General features: G+C 37.3%; 1 protein-coding gene across 1 annotated transcript in view; it reads left to right on the forward strand.

The window, feature by feature from the left end:
* Nucleotides 1–17066, forward strand: part of SDHAF3 (succinate dehydrogenase complex assembly factor 3) — a 28796-nt gene extending 11730 nt beyond the window's left edge. The window contains exon 2 of the mRNA XM_036378994.2: nt 16285–17066. Coding sequence (XP_036234887.1) covers nt 16285–16488 — 204 coding nt within the window. The 3' untranslated portion in view covers nt 16489–17066. The remainder of the gene's footprint in view (nt 1–16284) is intronic.
* Nucleotides 17067–21424: the final 4358 nt, after the last annotated feature.

Raw genomic sequence — 21424 nt, forward strand, 5'->3', positions numbered from 1 at the left:
TACTGTGCTTATGTGTCCTGGGACATGAATAATGACATACTGCTATCTCTAAACTTCAACAGCCAGCGTTTTTAGCAGCTGGTGTTTTGGATATGGGCAAGGCCTGCCTTGGCCTCTGTAGGCATCTGCAGTAGAAGACTATTTTGATAATTGTCAAATATGGTTGGACCACCAGACCTTGAATTGAGATGATGGGTGTCAGCTTTACAGCCTCAACCCCTTCCATCTGTCTGCCAGAAATGGAAATACTCTTGATATAGCAGACAAGTTTTTGACTTTTCACACAGAATCACCTCTGTGTGTTGTTTCATTCTAAAGGGTTTTGATTTATATTCCTGGTGAGAGAAGATATATTTTATATATGTATATATATATATATGTGTATATATATCTATATCTATATATATCTATATATATATATGTGTGTGTGTGTGTGTGTATATATATATATATATATATACACACACATATACACATATTACGCCTCCTCAACTTTAAAAATAGTGCAGACTACTTTCTTGTGGCTGGTGGGAAACCTGTGAAGATCTGGGGATGCCATTTGAGCCCTGGATAAAAAACTGTGAAAAAAGCCATACGTGCCAGTTTTATTGCATTCCCATATGTTTCCTGGGAAAGTTCTCCTTTAACTTCTAGTTTGTGTTCTGTAGTTTGGGTTTCATCAGCTCTTCTTTGGAAATTGTGTATTCTGCATTTTGTTTTATTCCCATCGCTTTCAGGGAAAAGTGTTTCTGATTTCATTTGATGTTAGAACAAACTTGCTTCTCCTAAGGATGTTTACTGAAGCATTGATTAGTGTCAAGTATCCAGTGTTAACAGACTTAAGTGTTTCACAGACTTAATTTTCTAGATGTTAACTATTTCCAACCTTTTTGAATTTTTTTTTCTGTATTCATATACCTACAGCTGTGCAGTATACATGCATGGTGTATTTCAGGGGTTTGGCACCATCTACTTCATTGAGTGTTTAATAGCTTTGACTTGAAGCAAAGCATATTGAAATCACAGGGTGATTTCAGTGGCTTCTTCTGAAATGGCAAGTGTGCTGGACAGTCTCCTCAGTGGACAGTAGCTGTAGGTGAAGTTGAAGTTCCTTTCAGCTCTTTTACTGAAGTATGAAGGTAAAGCCATTCATGTATCACAGTGTTTGGTTGAGAGAAAATAGTTGGAATTTTGCAGTTAGAGAACTGAAACACTTCCTGTTTGCATGCAAGCAAACCTTTGTATTAATTCTGCTTGACAGCCTTCCAAATGTTGTACTCTGCCATGCAGAGCCTTTGGAGCTTCCCAGTGGTGGGGTTTTGAAGAAGTTACCCCAATACAAAAACTGCACAGTGCAGAGGACGAGACAAAAAGCAAGCAGTGTATGAAATAAGCTTTTGGCTTGGGAATAGAGATAACACACTTCTTGCAGAGTTTTCTGGGGACTGTTTGGCACAGCATTGTTCAGCTAAAGGTGGGTCTGTACTGCTGAACTGATGTGATCAGCAGGAAACAAACTTTGCCAACTTTGCAGCTGGCAGTGGAACAGCCCATTTCCATGCTGTTAAACTCCTGTGCTCCAAAGAAGGGTGGCCATATCCAAACTGCCTGCTGGGAGCAGTCCCTGATCTGTGCCAGCTCACTGGCTGAATTTGGGAGTTGTTTCACATAAAGATGATTATCCTTGATCAAAACCTGTGCCAGGGACTGTGGCACCAAGGTCCCAGGGTGGGTGCTTGAGTTCTGGTACCTTCTCAAAGCATTCCCTGGCACTGCTATAAGCTGTAACTGCACACAGAGTGCTGGCTCCTTTGCTGTCAAGTGTAAGGTCTGCTTTTGTTCGGAATTCTCTCTGTCACATATTAGCAGATCCTCAACAGCTGTTGGATTTATCTACCTTTCTCCAAATCAAGAGTTGTCATATCTGAAATCTGTGTGGAGGTTGAGCTGTCTAAGAAACAAGCTCTGAGCTCTCTGGTGCTGTTCTGCTGCTGGTTTGGTGAAACGAGAGGAGACTCTCTAGGCCAAAATGAAATTGCAGTGCTGGGCACTGTGTGTCCACTGTGTGCTGGGCACACATTTGTGAATGTTCAGCTCTAGTGGAAAGTACATTCCTGGAAGGAAAAGAAAATGAAAAAACCCACCTTTGCTGTCTTTCTAACCAGCAGGGATTGACAGACATGTCTCATTATTCTGCATCCTAGATTGGTAATATTCAGTACCATTCAAATATTATTTGAAAACTAGCATATTAAGAAAATTTCATTTGTGATTCAATTCAAAGACAGCATTCACTGCTATTTCAGAGGCCTCTGGAGAACATAGTCTATCTGCTGTTCATGGTTATGCTTTGTGTTGATAAGACAAGTAAGCACAGACTTTTTCATCATTCCCTTTTACTGACCTGCTTCTGAAATGTCATGGGCCAGGTTTACACTCTCATGGGCCACAGAGATGAGACTGAGTTTGGGAAGATTGTTTGGTGTGGTGACTTTGGGAGGGTATTGTGGGTTTGGGTGAAGGAAAAGCTGTGTGAAGAACAAGCTGCATGGGCGAGTTAACATGCTGTTAACTTGTTTGGGTGATGATGGGTATAGAGGAGCTCCTGAGTTCCCTCAAAAAACTAGAGCTACTATCATCTTACACAAGACCTCAAGGACAAGCAGGCAGAAAATAAACCTTTGAGTAATGCCAATTTGTGTATTAGAGCATTTCTAATTGTGTTTTGTTGTCACAGAACCTTATTTGGTGAACTGTTAAGATGTACTGCTTGTAAATTTTGATCAGATTTTTTTTTTGAGTGCTGTTGCATAGTGTGTGTCATTTCCAGTAGAAATGAGGTTTTCACTTGCATATTGTACAAGTAAAGCTTCAGTGACTTTGGTATAGAGAGGAAAATCATAAGTACAGTCTGTTTCTTATCTGAAAAATAGCTGTTAATAAAGTTTTGTGTTGATTATGAAAGAGTAGGATGGAAACTAGCTTGTGTGTGTGCTAGTAATAGCTTGTATACTAAAAGAGTTTGAATATATCAGCTGATTATTGAATAATGTCAGTATTATATTACTGATCTTTTAGGTGTGTGAACTTGTCTGTCTTAGTGAACTATGTAGTTGATTAAATTGTTTTGAAACAATTGCCTTGGGGGAAGAAGAGAACTGTTTGATATAGTATGATATCTTCAGTACTGAAACATTTTTAAAAAATCTGAAATCTGATAGTCCTCAAAACATAATGTCAGATCTTAACAATAACCCGAGATTTGTAATTTAAATATTTTTATCTTGGGATTAGCCATTAAAATACAACTTGAACTAATCTTGGGTTTTTAATGAATGGAGTAATAAAGCAGAGGTAGCCTGGAAGATCTTTACTGGCTGGGCCATTTTAGATCAGGTTGGTTGTGACCTCATCCAGTCCTTTACACAAACCCTTTTGGATTTTGCTGGTAGAGGATGTGCAGAAAAGATTTGACTTATGTATAATTTTCAAATGTTAGCTGAGAAGATTCCCAAAATTTCTTATATTCAAGCAAGACTAACTACAATTCTAAAAGTCAGTTGTAACCTAAGATGTATTCACAGGTGAATGGTGCTGAAGTACAAGTGCTGACTCAGCACTCTGAAGGAATATGTTTACTGACACACATTGGTATCCTTTGTGGCACTTTTAATTGCTTGGTTTCAATCCAAAAGTAGTAAGGATTGAAAACCTGAAAAATTTTTAATCATACTATATTGGGTTTTGCCTAATAATTAGTTAAGTTTACATAGAAATGTAACTGTGTAGGTGTGATATAGTTAGAGATGTGTTTATGCTTCCACAGTATGTTTAGTATGTTTTAGTTTAGTTTATCTGTTTTTATACAGAGACACAAGTCAGCCCTATAAATTGCATATGTTGTTGAAATGAGGATTAATGTGCTATACAGGGTGGAATGTAACTGTGATGGAACAACTTTTATGGTAATTAGCAAGAGTCTGGAAACCTGTGACTGCTGTCTACATCATTATTAGTTTTTATTGTATTGGTTTTGATAGATTGGTTGTGTAATTATTTGCACAAATGCACACTTTTAATGCACAGTAGCAAGTATAAGAATAAATGAAGTGTATGAGTTTGTGCATTTTTTAATATTAATGCCATGGTATCTAAAAGATTTATTTCTAGTCTTTCATGGCATTTGATTGATATCTAACAGTTTCAGTTGAATTTATTTAGTAGTCTAGCAGAAAGCATACAGCAGTGTGCAGTGGATTTAATTGTGAAATTGAAATTCACTTTGAATTTATTTGGCATTGTCCTTTTTTTCTTAACCTTCAGATGTTCAGTTCTGTTATGTGAGATGAAATTCTCATGGCCCCTTGTACTATTTAGCATATCCCATTTGCTGATTAAGCTTTTGGCACAGTAATGCCCCTATCACTGAGTACTTACCAAGTTACCTGCCAAAGGTTTCCTTTCTCCTGGGTAATGGAACTTTTTTGTTTTCATTTGTGATTAGGTAGCTTGTAGGAGCATTTTTGAGGGAAGACAGATTCTGAAAAACATTTCAAATAGGTATGAAAATTTTGACAGCAGCTGTAGCAGAACTTTCCCAGGGAAATTCTCTACCTACCTGACGAAATAAAGCATTACTGAGAGGTTCTGTAAAGGAAGATGTTTTGCAAAGTTGTTATTTGTAAATTCACTGCTGTAGTGGATATAGCAAAGAGTTCAGTGAAGATGAGGAAATCTGCTTTTTGTCATAAATATAGTAGAATACAAACGATCCCATCACTTTTCCCCAACGCTGTACAGTCTTGTTTCAGTGTTTTCCCCTATTGAGGCATTAAAAATGGATGTTAAAGTGTTATGCTTTGACACAGAGATGTTACATTTTGTTCCAGTTTTCTAGGGCAGCGGTCACTCGGCAAGGCTAGACCTTCACTATAGCAGCAGCTGCGCTCCAGGCTGACTTTGCTGAAGTGCTCTGCCTCTGGCTCAGAGGTCCATGGGGAGCTTTCAGTGGCTAGCCCATAGGGACATTTCCCAAGCAGCCCACAGGTGGCTTTTGGAAGAAGTGTTTATTCTGGTTCACCTGTGTCTTCTGTGATAGCAATGATGGCAGAGGGGCCCCTGCAATCCAGTGCCTTCCTGTGCATGGCCATGCTCACAGCTGTGACCTGCAGCAAAGGTATGCTGTGCTCCCCTGCTGCATCTCAGAATACAGGGGAGGGGAAGGGCTTTCCCCTGCATCACTAAACAGATGTAGTGGGACTGGTCTAGGCTTCCCTCTCAACTGGTGCCTTCAGAAATTACTTTTTTTTCAAAGGTACATGAAACGTACTGCAGGACAGCAAATCATGCTAAGAATACTCATCCATCCCTTTAAGACTGAAATAAACCCTGCTCACAAAGACCCCATAAATTGCCAGTCAATGTGATCCATGAGGTTTTGCTCTGCTTGTGAGCAGATGTCCACAAGACTTTCTTTTCCATATTTGTATTGGCTAGCAAGTAAAATTCATTAAGACATATAAAGAACTGAAAAATAGTTCAAGTTTTTATTACTCAAATAGCATTGCATTTTTAAAATAAGTCCAGAGTAATTTTAAAGCCATGCAAATATAACCTGAGATAATTCCTTAGTGTTGAAAGTCCTGAAACACAAATGAAACTTCATTAATAGCTTTGGTATTCTCTGACTGGTAGGAGCCATACTTATTGCATCATCAGTGGCTGGCAGGCAGAGAATTTTCTAAACTTATTATATACTCAATTTAAAACCCTTCCTGATCATATACAGTAGGAAAAGAACTTGGTGTTTTTAATCCAGTGTAAGCAAACAGTGCAGTGGTTTGACATTGATGCTGGTGATAGGAGTATCATTGTATTAGTGTGCAGAGGGCAGCTGAGCAGATGTGGGTCACCATACCAAAGTGATTATATGGTACCACTTAGAGCAGAGGTAGTTTATCATGGGAGTTTTGGACATACAAATACAACTAGTATGTGACACTTCCCATTTGTGCTCTTTGCCACAGGCAGGCTGCTTCTGCTCCAAATGTTAATGTTTACTTTACCTCTAAGTGAAGAATGTGGCTGTAGAAGCACCTGCAAGAGTGCCAGAGCACAGAACTGAGCTTGCCTGACCAATCTTTATGTGGTGCATCCCTGTTTCTGCATGGTTGCCCTGATATTTTCATGGCTCTGGTATTTTCACAAGCTTTTTAAAGTATTGAGGTAAATTAACTTCTATGCCAGTTCAACATGTACCTGTTTGCTTGGGATCAGCCTGGTTTTGCACAGAGAAAAAGGAGAGGTTCTAGGTGAGTGAGAATTTTTAGGAATATATAGGCGGTCTGGATTTTTGTTGTGAAATCTTAGAGCTTTGTTTAACTGAATGTTCACTTAAAACTGAAGTACATACAGCTCTAAGCTATTTGACATACTTGATTTCCATTCCTTTATTTTTCCTGTTTTCCCTGTCATACAGTACAGAATATTTGATGGATTTTTTTTTCAGAAGTACTTTCAGATTAACTGTCTCTACAGTACTTTATTGAATTTTGAAACTTGTTTGGCAGATGACTGATTTTCCTTTTTCATTTCCTGCTTAATCCCTCCAGTCTTTGATGGTGAGGCTGTCACTTGCTGTATTGTGACAGACACTATAAAAATCCTCTTAAATGTCAGAGGTGTTGGATAAACAGATAATGACTTGCAGGTGATTACAGAAAGTTTTTGGTATCTCAGATTGGAGGGTTCTCATGTAGTCAATAAAGATTCATGCTCCCTTTTAGCAGCTCTTGACTGTACTGACAACACATTTGTTTTCTTCAGTTAACTTGTGTGGCCAGTTCTGAAGTAATTCAGAAATTCAATAAAAATCTGCAAGTTAAAAACCCTTGGTAAGATACATAAATTTGTAGGCTTTAGAGTTTTTTTATATTAAGAAACCGCTGAAAAAATAAGCCCAGTTTAGAATGGGAACTTTTAGTTTCTCTGAGCATCTTTATCTGCAGTTACACCGGAGGACTCTCTGGCTACATATGTTAAGGAACTTTATGTTGTCATTTTGAGAGCAATAAAACTAAAGATGAAGGAAATGACATGATTTATTCTATTGCTTGGAGGATATGGAAGACTTTTTAAACAATTTATGTTATTAATTTCATTTGACAGAGGTAGGTGTATGTGTATACAAAGCATTTGTCTGGTCTAAACTTGGATGCCATTTAACATATTTTGCTGCAGCAACATGAACTTAAAAAATTTGCATTTTAAAAATTTGCACAGCGAGTAATAAGTTAACCTTTTGTGTCTTTTATTAAGTACTGTGAAGTAGATGTTAATTGCAGTAACAAGCTTTTTTTCCATAGAGTGAATTTACAAATATAAACCAGTGTGTTGTATGTTGTTATAAGGAAGATGTCAATTAATCAATTTGCATTTCTTTTCATAGAGATGTCCTATTGCTGCTGTTTAAAAGTAAGGACTGAATTGCAACCAAATGATTGTGGCTAAGTACACTGATTTATTTTTACAGAGTAAGACTTTCAGAAGTTCCAGACTAAATGTCATACTTAGATAAGTAACACCCTTATTAGAATTCACCTGTGTTTCCCACTGGCAGTATTTTTTTCATTTTTTAATGAAAAAAAATTCATGTGTCTGCCTGTGTGTAGGCTTTCTTTTATTGATGGCCAGTCTCCCAGGCAGTGCTCTGGGAAGAGCACACCTCAGAATGTTTGTGTCTTGTTGAAGAAGCAGGTAGATAAACTTCCATGCCTCCTTGTTTGTCCGCTTTAAATTCCTCCACAAGTGCTGAGGTAGGGCTTGTCTCTGTCCCCTGTTACTGGATATGGGAATACTGGCCAAAGAAATCAGCCTCTGATTCAGTGTTTTCTGACACAAAGTTTGCATTGCTAAATTAGTATTTGCATGTATTGCATTGGAACAGGTAACATTGACTATGTTAATTTAAAAATGGGGAGCTTTCTGTCTTTTTGTCCCAAGGGGTGAATCTGACTTCTACACTAATGATCTTGTATGTTTATAAAATATTGCCCATGACTTTTTACTAAATTCATTCAAGCACATATATTTCTTCTACAGGTCCATTAAAGTAAAAAATTCAGTGCACCCTCAGCAGAAGGGTTATTTTTGGTGTCATGGAAATCAATACAAGATGCCTATTAGTGGATTAATTTTTTGTTTATACTTGAGGTTTTCTTTGTTGCTTTATTAGTTTAAGGTTTTGTTTCTAATGAGCATGTAGAAATGCGTGCAATGGAAAAATAACAATACCAAATTTTTTTTGGATGTATATGTACACTTTAAATGCATCATTAGGTATAAATTGAGTAGAAGAACATGCATGGAAGTCATTGAAATATTATCATCTAGGATATATAATCTTTTGCATGTTCTTAGCATCTAGCAGTCTGGCAACTAACATGGTTGTCTTGGAAACAGGCTTTATTTTCCTTTTGTGAATATCTAGATGTGAAATGATTATCTTCCTTAAAAATCTATAAATAATACTTCTGAAAGAAATAACTGCAGATTTAAGATGCTTGTCATCTATTTAAAGAATTGAAACAGAAGTCTGCAAGTGATTGCATTGTGAGTTTTAATTATAGTTGTGTGCTTATGTTGATAAAACAGTCTTTAGTGGTTTTTTTAGGTAAAATGCCTGTCCTTAGTGTTGATATTTGTCTGGGAATTATCCGCAATGAAACACTTTGCCAAGATTTCCTAGCTTAATGTTTAAATAGAAATATTACAGTGTAACTGATGCATTAGAAATGAAATTCCTAAAACCAAACTGATACTGTGACTTACAGTCTTTTCCCTTGCCTTGTTTTAAATTAACAGCATGCAATAAATCCTTGGGTATTCTGTGAGATTATAGCATAATATTTGCCCGGTAAAACTTCGCTTTTTTATTAGCCAGAGAGCTGCCTGGCTATGCACAACATAAAATGTCAAAGTAAAATAGAAACTGAGTCAAGAAATTACCATCTTTCAAATTGTTGGGTTTTTCTTAGGATTTGTATGCAAATATGAAATAATGTTCTCGAAATTTAATTTTTCTGATCTGTAGCTTATTTGTCCTTATTTGTCAGCAGTCTCATAGTTTGCTATTAGTAACAGAGTATTTTCATCCTGATTTTTACAGATGAAGGTCCAGACAGAATAATTGTCCACGTTTTGTTTCTTAAATTTTTAAGTTTAATAAGTTTTCTAATGGAGGTTTTAATATATTTCTCTTCCCGATATTTTTGTCTCCAGTACCAATTTAAAAGGCTTTTAAATTTGGATATGTACATCAGAGAAGAATATTTTTATAAGCCTCTCATAAAATAACTGTTTTTTGCAGCAAAACTCACACTTTGAATGAAACAAGGATAGAGAACCATGGCAAGATCTTGTTTAGCCATCGGAACCCAATTGTGTGACCACTTCTTTCATTCATCCTCCCAACTCTTCCTCCTGCTTCATTTCTTGTGCTGCACCCACATTTCAGATTGATCTCTTTTTCCCGAACTTAATTGACCATTTTATTTTTGCTTAAATGTTCAGGTGTGTTCCAAATTTTTTAACTTCCTTATTCCCTAGAATAAGATCAGGCTTTCTGTGTGAGGCCCGAGATGAAGCTTATTGACCTAAGTGGAGAGAATCTTGAACACTTAAAGACTATGGTTGTTACCAGATGATGCAAAAAGCTTTTAGTGACCTGTATTTTGGCCCCAATGTACAACAGTGACATAAGTATTCTGCACCCAGAAAGCAATAATCACAGCTTGTTTTTCCACAAATAGTGCTGTGTTCCATTTTGGATGCAATAGCATTTATATGTGTTTACCTTGATGGCCAGGCCGTAAACTTCCCACTTTCACCTCAGATTATGATCTCATAAATCTTACATTAAAAAAGGACATTAAAATAACATGTTATTTAAGCTACAAACAAAGCTGATTTAGTCCTTGAGCTTTTTTCATATTCCTCTAAATAAATGTCATTTCTTTGAGTTTAACAATATTAGTTAACTGTGTTCAGAAAAAGCAGTCCATTTTATACCTTCCTGATCAAATAATAATTCTTCATGCTGATTACTAAGTATTACATAATTATATTCCCTGTCTCCATTTTAGCTGAAGATTTTTTCATCCTTTGCTCCTAAACTGCAAACAAGCAAGCAACTGAAAAAAACCCCAAAAAAAACAACTAAACTCTTATGGTAACAGTTGTGTGTAGTTACAGTATGTGCATCATTGTGTGAATGTGGTCAGTTCCCTGAAATTGGTTGATAGTCACACACTAGCATCCTTCTTGAATATCCTGGGAAAACCTGATGTTGTTAAAGTTCTCATGGCTTTTCCTTTCAGATTAACTTTTAGTAAACTTTGATGTTTTCTTGTTCCTGTTCTTTATGATGCAGAGATGTTGTCCTGGAGAAATCTGTTTTACCTCTGTGCATTGTAAGACATTGTCTTTCATCCCCAGAAATGAAATTATGCATAATTCCAAGTTAGTTCTAAAGATAAAGAGGAAGTACAGTTTTTTTCTCTCACGTGTTTCACTTCAGGATGTTGCCAAGTCTGATATCAGCAGCATTAGGAAAAGATAAAACAAACTTCAGGGGAGGGATTGCAGAGTCATTCAAGGAGAAATGGTATTTTTGTTGCCTTTTGTAATTAAAAAAGCACAAAACAAAATGACTAATGAACATTTTTCTTTTAGCATAAGCAAGGAAGTTGATCAGATAGTCATCTACAGCCAGAGACAGAGACATGTAGTAGCTTTCTCAGTGATGAGAACCACATCTCTGGAGGACTGTGTATCCACTCATCACAGTGTGTTTAAGACAGAAGTTTCTCTCTCCAGTGCCCAGCACAAAGGCAAGCTACATCTCTAGCTTCACTTTAGGCATATGATATTTAGGTGTAGGCAGTCCCATTGCAGGTGCATGACGTGGCTTGAAATGATCTCTGCAAATCTTCCCATCTAATAATGGACTGAAATACAAAATAGCTTATCCAAGCTGCTCTTTACACAACTTGTTTTAGAGCTTCTCATGAATAACAGGATCTTGTTGCTATTTCTTTCCTGTATATGCTTGGTGTGTCATTATACATATGGTGGATGCTCAGGTGATTCAAATGCCACAAGAAAAAGTTGCCTTTTCACCTTCTGTCAAGACTTGCAGTAGGAGCTGGACATGTTTATTCCCTAGAGGTCCTCTGCTGTGCTAGGTACCTCGGAGTGAAAGTCTTGATTCTTCATTCTGTTGCCCTTTCCCCAGCAATTACTGTTTTAATTATTCACATAAGAAACTCTTCTAATGCTGCCATATGTCATTACTTGGTATCACTCAAATACCATTTGATAGGTATTTTCAAAAGCGGGGAGAAGGTTTACTCAGAACTCTTTGTAGTATATTGATTTTTCTTTTTTCACTTGTTAATGCTGTGACCTTTACAAAACCAAAAGTGATTTATAGTTTAAATTTTGAAATTGATAATAACATTGCTCCTGTTAGAGGATGTGGGACTTTACATAGGTTTTTATTCACATCGATTAATTACTTTGGCAGTAATTGTATTTTATGCAATTTTTAAAATGTTTAGGGCTATTTTAATGGTCTTATCTCGTGGAATATAGATTGTTATGGGTTAATGTGTTTGTGAGTGTGTGAAAATGTTCACTGTAGTGGTGTATTAAGCTGAACTTAAATGTGGTAGAATTTTCCTGGGTTTATTACTGCATTTCTACTACAACTATACCTACAGCTTCAGGTAAAATGTATGAAGAAGATACTCTGGATTTTCATGGGGTGTAGCGCCCATTAAAAAACACCTTCTGTAATACTGTATCTTTTTCTGATTCTCAGTTTAACATCAAAACAGCTTTGCAGTAAAAAATATAGTAAATAATTTGCAGAATTCTATCTGAATGAATATGAAATGATTAATTCAACATATCTCTGCACAACAATAAGAACAAGGCGCTCCTTGCTGTGCTGTTCATTCACAGCTGTTTCTTCATGCTGCCACCCTTCGCAGCATGTGTTTGATTTTGCTCTGAGTAGCAGCAGAAACACTTGAAATGCTGCAATTTGAAATTAGCTTCCAGGGAGTGATGACAGTGGCTTGTCAGGCCATGCTTTTTCCTTTTTTTTATGTCACCCTGAATAAAATAAATTTAAAATAAATTGATAGCATTTTTCTAGTGCCTGACCGTGCCCTGCTGAACACATCTCAGAGTAGCATTTTCTGATCTGGCCACAGTAATGTTTTTTATCAGTGCTGTCATTTGGCTGCAAGTGGAGATAGTCTTTTTGAATGGATGAATACTTCAGCTTTATACTTCAACTGCTTAAAGGAAATAAAATTTTTAGAACTTTTTAAAAGAGAAAATCTGACTAGAAAGTGAATTGTACAGGTAGTTACTATGAACAGACATATGGAGATTTTTTGGAGCAGTTGTCTTAAAATGCAGCATTGTACATGTTTAGGAGGATGCCAGAGAAAATAAAAATTATGATTATTGTTCTTTTCAGTGAAAATGAACTAATGGGCTCTTAATTAATTTAATTTTATGATTAAATAATAAATGCTTATCAGCACTTTATAGTAGCATATGAGATAAATGTGCGTCATTGTGGACTAGATCTGGTATGAGTCTGTATATCTGGCAGTCAGGGAAGTGGGGCTTTTGGTTGTGGGATTTTTGCTTTTATTTTTCTATTTAATCCTTTCTCAACTTGGAAGACAAGAAAGCTGATGCTCTTCCTAGTGTGTGGTATTTTAAACCTCAAATGTCACCCATGCCCTTGCCCTTTAATGAATTTGTGCATTCTATGAATGCCCATGAGTCAGAGAGCAGAGGGGAACTCTGTATTTGCTTCAGTTAGTGAATTTAAATAAAAAAACCCCTATTATAGCAAACACTCACCTTCTGGTTTTTTGTATAAATAATTTAGAGGTTCAAGCATTTACTCATATAGGGTTTTAAGAGAGCCTGATGCTTGGGTTCAGCATGCATACTGTAGATGCCAGTGATCTGAGGCAGAACCATGACCTGTGTGTGAGGAGTGCGTCAGACCTTCCAGGGGAGGCATCTGCCTCCACACTGCCCATACGAGGGTTTTGGGGTGTCCCTGTGGTTGCACACACTGATGGCAGTGCTGTGACATGGCCAGTCTGCACCTTGGACTGTTACCTTGGGCTTCCTTGAAGGTGAGGAGGGTGCCTGTGATATGGATGGGCAGCAGGCTGGGATTTAATATGGAATAAATCAGCCATCTTCTGATGGTAAATGGTCAGGAGAGGTGATTGTAACTTGAACTTGATTCTGATCCTCTGTTTCTAGTGGCAGTCACATTCAAGGGGGAAAGGCTTTTGCCATTCAGCAAGTGGTTTGGGTTTTGCTTGCTTTTTTCATGTCAAAGCACAGAAAGTTTACAGCTGGAACAGGCAGAGGATCATTGTAGTAAGAACTCCTTCCAAAGAAATAACTAACCAACCTGAAAACCACCAGGGAGGAGGGCTCCTGTGTCCCTCTGCCATCCTTGTGTATGTTGAGCCTGGCTCTGTGAGGGTGCAGGATACTTGTGTTCCATTTTGTGTCTTCTGTCTCTGTGTTTGTGAGCACAGTGTGATCCATAATTGAAATAAGATGCCCTTGAAAAATCTGCTAAGGATTTGTGTCATGATTGATGACAAAGGAGTTTTGTTATATTTGAATGATGCAGTTAAATACAACATCAAATAAAAGGCAGAAGTGAAGTAATTTTCCTTGTTTGAGGAAGCTAAGCAAGAGTTAGTTTCAGTTCTGCTGGTGGAAAATAGTTAAATTCTGTATTTATTAAGTTCTAATGAAAACTAGACCTTACATGACCATACTGCTCCTATTGCCTGAGAGGGACTGTGATCATTGTATTTTATGATGAAAGTTATATTATTGAATGAGCAAATGTTAGCTTCTCCCCTTTTTATTTTTTCATTATGCTTTTAAACCTGTTACAAAACCTTGGAGTTCAGCACATTAAGTTCATGTGCTGTTAGGAAAATGGCACATTTTCTAGATAGAAGCTGAATATTAAATTATTATGTACCATCAAATCATGCAGTACCTCTCCACAAATCACTGATCACATAATAATAGTATTAATTTCTGAGGGAACAGTAATGTATTAAACAGTTAAATATTCCAGGCTTTGTTCCTTATCTGGTAACACCGAGAGAAAAAATGAGATATGCCACTATTTCATCTTATTTTCAGCACTTTTATAAAGGCTAAAGCATATTTTATTTGATGCATCACTGACTTTTGGTAAAATGAGGTGAGAAAGCTCCATTTTCTGTTAGGAGTCAACCAGAGCCCAGCATGTTTCCACTGTCCAGTATTGAATTTCTGTTCACCTTGCAGATCAATGTGAAACTGCAGCCACTGAGGCTTTCTGGTATGTACAAAACATTTGTTCAGCTAGAAAATGAGTGGGGGAAAAGAGCCAGATGGGAGCCCACTGGAGTGCTGTGAAGCAGAACACCTGGTGTGAGGAGCAGGGGATGTGCAGTCCCATGACCATGTGTCTGGGTGCAGGGCACCTGTGGGAGTGGGTGCTGCAGCTTTGTTGGGGACCGCCACTACCAAGATCTGGGTTCTGAAATGTTGGTGCACTGTGAGATGAGGTGCTGTGGTGTTAGATTAAAAAAAATTGCAGACTATTTGCCCGTAATTAATTTGATATTTTTGGAAAACAGTTAACAGTTTGTAAAATTGTAACTGTTTCTTAAATGGACTTGAGTTATTTCCAGGTACCAGAGGTCATGCCTACAGCAATAGCTGCAGGCTGCTCTCAGGTGGATGTTATTAGCAGTGGGGAGGACTTTTCTCCCTCGGTGGAACCTGCACTGGTGGGACATTGTATGGAAGGATTCTTGAGGTTTGTGTGTTCAGTCAGATCTCTTGAGAAGATGTGAAGAGTTTTGCATTGCTTGCTTTCAGTATTGTGTCTGAATTATATGCTGTGAATGTTGTTGTTGGTATAGTGAAAGTAGTGTGAGGTTTGTTTGTTTGTTTGTTTGTTTGTGTGGGGTTTTTGGTTGTTGTTTTGGTATTTTTTTATGTGGGTTTGTTAGTTTTTGTTGGTGTGGTTTTGGTTGTTTTGTTTTTCCTAGTCCAGAGTCAGTACTGACTGGATTGTTCTGCGCAGAAATACAAAGATAGAATAAAGTAGAATGAGGTGGAATGGTTGATGTGTGTTACTGGTCTGCTGGGTAGCTTCAGAGATCACATTTGTCCATCTGCCTTGACAAGAAGTTCTGTAATTTGCAAAGTTGAAGAATTAACCCATTACAATTTTTTATCTTATCATTACAATGTGATTGTTCAATCATTGGGAAAAAACCTATTTAGTTTGTTTTAAACTCTACAGCAGCTCTACCATGAGGTAATACCACTGAGGTGTAGGTTTACCATGGAATTAACTATAGTGTTACTGTTTCTGAATGCCTGTTTAATTTAAAAGCAGGAGAGGTGATGTTGGGAACAACCTTGAACAATCAGTTTGATTCAGTCTCTGTACTAATAATAATTTACTTTTGTTTGCCCCAGCTTGTTTTAGCTGTCAGTTTTCTTTAAATAGCCATGAGTTAAGCTTTGCAACAGGGGTAAGATCCTGCTGACTTCAGTGAGGCTTGACATGGTCCATTAACAATCTAATGTATTTATGTTAGTAAATGGTGTAATTTTGAAATTTATCACAGGCTCATGAATATCTTTATTTCTTCTCGCCCACTTCTCTGGAATTGTTAGACATACAGTTCAAGTAGTGGCTTTAGTTACTTTGCTGGTAATTGGATTAACAATTCAGTATGTCGTGCCAAGGTTTCTTTCAGCTGAAAATTGGGAATAATGCTTTTCTGGATGTATCAGTTTATGAAGTGTATCCTATTGATATCCTGCTATATAGGAAATATTATTTTATTATTTATATCAGATCTATAATTAAATTTGGTTTTGTTTTCAATAGTAGTATATGATAGGGCATTAATCTGTAAATATATGCATTTTAAACTAGCTACATAAAACTACTTTAGATACTAGAAATGCTTGAATAAGTTATCTTTCCTATAAAAAGTGTTAATTTTTTTAGTCACTTGTTGTCGATTAATAGACTGTTGTAGGAGATTGTGTAAGAGTATGTTATTACCATATAATGCTATTAAAAAAGTTGACTTGAATCTTGCTTTTTTCAGTTTTGTGACCTTTATATTTCTTTCTCATTAGAACTATGCAGCGATGATCCAGCAACAAATTAATGAGGACAAACAAAACTTGAGAGAAAAGGCTGTATATGGAATTCCACTCACAGAAGAAAAACTTAATGACTTCCGTGATGAACAGATTGGGCAGCTGAAGGAACTGATGGACGAGGCTACCAAACCTCATAAAAAAATCCCTATTTCTAAAGACTCAGAATACAAAACCTAAAAGATTTTAAAAAATATTTTAATGCATATTGGAAGCATTTTGAAACTGCTTTTTCCAGTTGTACTTGAATGTGGTTTCCGTGAGATAATGGATGCTGCTGATGCTATAACTTGTCTGAAGTGGATGTGTTTGGCTTTCTGTGCAAGAACAAATGGAAAAATGGAATAATCACACTTTTATGTTAATTGCATTATTTTTCTCCTTTTTGTTTTTTCCTTCCTAATGGATGTTGAAGACTGAAAGAATTTGGGGAAAGTAAATTGATGTTTTTAAAATATGGAGTTGTAGTTTTGGGGTTGTTTTGTAATCTTGGCACCTACAGGGCAAAACATCTTTCTGTTTGCTTATCATCCTCTTCCTTAATGGAAAAGATGCTATTAGCATTTATTTTCTGGTGAAGATTCAGTAGACAAAGGAATGGTACTAGAGTGGGTTTGTTTTCATGGAAAGAAATGAGCAGTATTAGAAAAGCATACTGCTGGTGAAATTGGAAGTTGATTTTTGTCTTGAGCTTTATTGTGAAATGGACTTTAAAATAAAAGATGTAGCTCATTATTAAATTAATCTTGAATCACTCATGCAGAAAATTCTGTGTTTTTTTCAAAGCTAAATTCAGATTATTGTTAGTATCTAAAATTTTTAAAAACCTTTTATGCATGGGTTGTGCTGTAGTTTGAATTCAAAGGTTCTTTAAAAACTTGGGATCCCATATTATGCAATATTTTGTACAGACCAGAGTTTGTAAATGGCTTGATCACAGAAATTATCCTGTTGATAATACTGTATGACCAACATTAGTAATTTATTTCTAATAGGTTAGGTCTTCAGTAAGACAATGTGTGCAACACTTGTTGTAACTCATACTGTTGGAACTAAAGAAAACAGGGGGTTTTATCTGTTAAGAAAAACACATACATTTCTGTGCAAAAGACAGCTTTAATTTCATCTTCCAAACCTAGTTTTATATTATTAGTTTTGTTCTATTTCTGGACCCTTCTCTGTCTGCTACTCACAGCACATTTAAGACAACAAAATTTCTTTGCTCTCGGGGAATAACAGCTTTGACAAGGAAGCACATTTCCATCTGTCTCAATTTGTAATAACATGCTGTTTGCCAAAGCTGTGCTCCAGGATCCTAGCGGAGTGGGGAGCAATCTGGGGAGCTGCCTCTTTCCTTCTCCTGTACCTCTCTTCCCAGTTCTTTGATGGGGTTGTAGGCTGCAGGTTGCTCATTTCTATTAAAAGTTCACTTGCAGAATAGTGTGTGAGGAACATGTGGTTGCTTTGCTGCCTTGTTGTGTTTTCTGAGAACCCCCATGAAGGAAGGAGTGATGAATCTGACTCCATGTTCTTAGAAGGCTAATTTATTATTTTATGATCTATATTATATTAAGGAATACCATACTAAACTATACTAAAGAATACAGAAAGGATACAGACAGAAGGCAAAAAAGATACTAATGAAAACTCATGACACCTTTCCAGAGCTCCGACACAGCCTGACCATGATGGTCATTAAGTCAAAACAATTCACAGCAGAAACCCAAATGAAACAATCACCTGTTGGTAAACAATGTCCAAACACATTCCAAAGCAGCAAAACACAGAGAAGCAAATCAGATAATTATTGTTTTCATTTTTCTCTGAGGCTTCTCAGCTTCCCAGGAGGAGAATCCTGGGCAAAGAGATTTTTCAGAAAATATGATGGTGACAGCTGCATCTTCCTCTGGCACCCACTGCCTTTTCTGTGTGTGCAGTAGGAACATGCTGTAGCCTCAGGCACCCTGTGCAAACAGGATGGAAAGGCAGAGATGACATCCAGGCTGTAGAGCTGTTCCCAGGTCCTGATTCTGGTGCTTCAGACGCATGGTTGTAGAGAATGGCAGCTCCCTCCTGGCCTGCTCCATACCTAGGATGCCCCAGCATCAAAGTGGGAAGCAAATGGCATGTGCATAGAGGAAGTTTGAAAATTGTCTCTGATACTGCCATTCACACATTTCTAAAGTCTTGTTCTTTTTACAGTTTAAAGCTTGTAAAAATCTAATCCAGCTCTAAAGTTTAGGGCAGTAAGATTGATTCTGTTGCTCTTCCATCAGATGAAGAGTAATCAATAATTCCATCACTAAATCTCTTTGGTTTTCTTACTAAAAGTAATTTTTGGGTGTTGACAACAGAATTTGTTTCCAGTCCTTGATTGGTAGTAGACCTGTGCCTGCTTTCCAGTCAGTATCCAAGTTACTTCAAATTTATTTCAAATACTGCAGTTTAAAGCAACTTATTTTTATCAACTCCATTAAATGGAACTTGTTAGTTCAATGGAACTAGGTAAAATACTTGTTTTAGCTCTGTCTACTCATGTATGCATCTAGGTTTTAGAGGTTAAATTAATTAATAATGAAAAGTTTCTATTTGGTATGAAAACCTTAAGCTTGTAATGAGACCTAAAGGGAGTTGGAGGTGAGGGTAAACATCTTTGTATGCACAACCCCTTGTCTAGTAAAGCCAACAATTTTTTCTTTTATTCCCAATAGTAGTTTGCATTTGGTACAGTATTTGTATTCTTGTTTTAAACAACTCCCACAAAAGCCAAAATTCCATTACAGGAATGAAGCATCTTTTGAGATTGCTGGCTTTAAGACAGGCAGTGCTAATAGTAAGGTGTGCTCTGGTCTGAGCGGGGCTTATGTGGGTGGTGGGGCCCCACAGAAGCTTTGTGATGCCAGCACTGCCACGCATTAATAAAATTCTTTGATTTACAAGTGTGGTTACTGACAGTTAAGTTGAAAACAATCAGTTGGAGTGAGCTGAAGTTTTAAGTAGCTGGAAAAGGCACAAGCTGAAGTCTTCTAAACAAGAATTTTCAGAAATCTCTGTCGTTAAAAATGACCAGTTTTGATATGCAAAGTTACATATCTTAAAAAGAACAAATGAAATGTCCTTCTTTTAGTGTTTTGTTAGGCCTGTGTTGTGGGTTTATGCTGTTTTAACTGAATGCCTGACAAGAGCTATTAGGATGTATTTATTTCTTAAAAGTAAATTAATAATGTAACATCTTGAAGGTCGGATTTATGAAGAGTTTTATTCCTTAGCTATTTGGACTTTAATATTTTAGAATTATTAGTGGACATTCTGTTTCTTCTTCTTGAATACGTATTTGTGAGACTAGGTCTGGACTATGCATGGATGAGTCAGTGGCCAAATTTTCATTGGCTTCTAGGTAAAAATATTGGAGAATTAATGAAGGAAACATGGCTTTCCCTGCCTGTCATAAGCTATTTTATCTTCTACTTTCTCTGGCTAAATTAATAGCAGAGGGAAGGCTGAATCTTCCAGCAGACTGATTTACCCAAGTGGGACCACAGAGGATCTGTGTACCTTTGATGTATTGTGAAAGCTGAATCACTGTGAAAAACAGCTCACATTCTAGGGCAGAATAAGTCTCTATGTGCTATCCTGCTTAACTGTTGATTTTCAGACCTCTTGGAAAGAGTTTCAAGGTAAATCCTTCCTGTTAGATAGTGTAGATGCAGCAGCACAGGTGTTGCTGGGATTGTTTGATAAACAGAACTGCCTGACCCATCTCCTACTGTTCCATGTCCTAGTGCTGGACCAGGCTGGGTGTGCCCACCTCACAGTGAGCATTGGTTGGACTAGTTTGAAAACAAACCAGTGGAACATTCCAAGGCAGAACTACAATTTCATAGGAAAATTAAAATAAAGGCAATAGTACAGAAACACTGGCTTAAACTGACAGTCAGAATACAACCTGACAGCCTGTCAGTCAGGGTGGTGGTAACAGTCTGATTAAACGGTGGCTGCAGTCCTGTTGGAGTGATGGATGTGGTTTTGTCAAAACAGTGATCCTGTAGAACAATCTGGTCTTTCTCTCTTGAGGTCCAGGAGTGAGTGTTGAGCTCTTGTTCGCTGGGAATCCAGTGGTAGTGTCCCCGTTGTGTTCCAAGCCTCAGATTGTATCCAGGTAGGAATGTCTGGTTCCTCCCCCTGGGCAGGGCATCTCACAATGGGATGATGTAATTTTATGAGTCATGCAGTGAGACTCCATTTTCCCATTAGCAGAGATAACCCCCCCCCCGAGGGAGTTGTCAGGGATGAGTCATGGAAAAGATAAGGAATACTGCCCCACCTATTTTAGCAGCTTATGAAGATGGCAATAGAATACATTATTTTGGTTACATCTTTCAATGTAACCTAAGACAGTGGTGTATGGAGGGGTCTTCCCTGTGGAGCCACATCAGGAATTTGGCTGCAAAGACTGATGCAAATTAAAAGGTGTTAGAAATTATAACATTTGCACTTGTAAATGATCTGTGTTTGTTCATGGAGGTTATGCATCTGCTGCAAAACCACTGGCTTTGGTAGGAACATTTTCAGCAGTTTCAGTGGCCACAGTTCTGCTCTGGGAGCAATGACAGTGCTGAGTCCTTCCAGCTTTTCCAGTGCTCTGTCTACCAGGTAGGGTACATATAGCTCACAGAACCAAATTTCATTTAGATGCAGCCTTTACATATGTATATACAAAGTATTCTTTGTTCATTGAAGTTGAGAGCTATAAGTGAGTGCATCAATTCAGTGCATTACAATGAAATGTCTTTGCTACTTGTAGCGGTGTGTTATGAGGAAATACCAGCTGTTTCAACAAGCTCATTTATGGGACACGTGATCCTGCACAACTGAATGTGTCTCTGGGGAGTGCAGTGTTTAATCTCTGTAACCATTTCAAAGCTATTACTTGAAGTATAAACAAGGAGGAATCCTTTTTTAAATAAAATGACCTTTAGTCATTGAGTATTTATCAGCTTGTTTTAAGTGCTTATTACCACTGTAAAGCCCTTAATAAGTACTTTGTTGAAACACCACCACTTGCAACACAACTTCTATCACTGATGATCCTTCTGGTTTATGGCAGTTACATTCC

The sequence above is a fragment of the Molothrus ater genome, chromosome 1 (genome assembly GCF_012460135.2).
Source record: "Molothrus ater isolate BHLD 08-10-18 breed brown headed cowbird chromosome 1, BPBGC_Mater_1.1, whole genome shotgun sequence".
In the NCBI taxonomy this organism is placed as follows: domain Eukaryota; kingdom Metazoa; phylum Chordata; class Aves; order Passeriformes; family Icteridae; genus Molothrus; species Molothrus ater.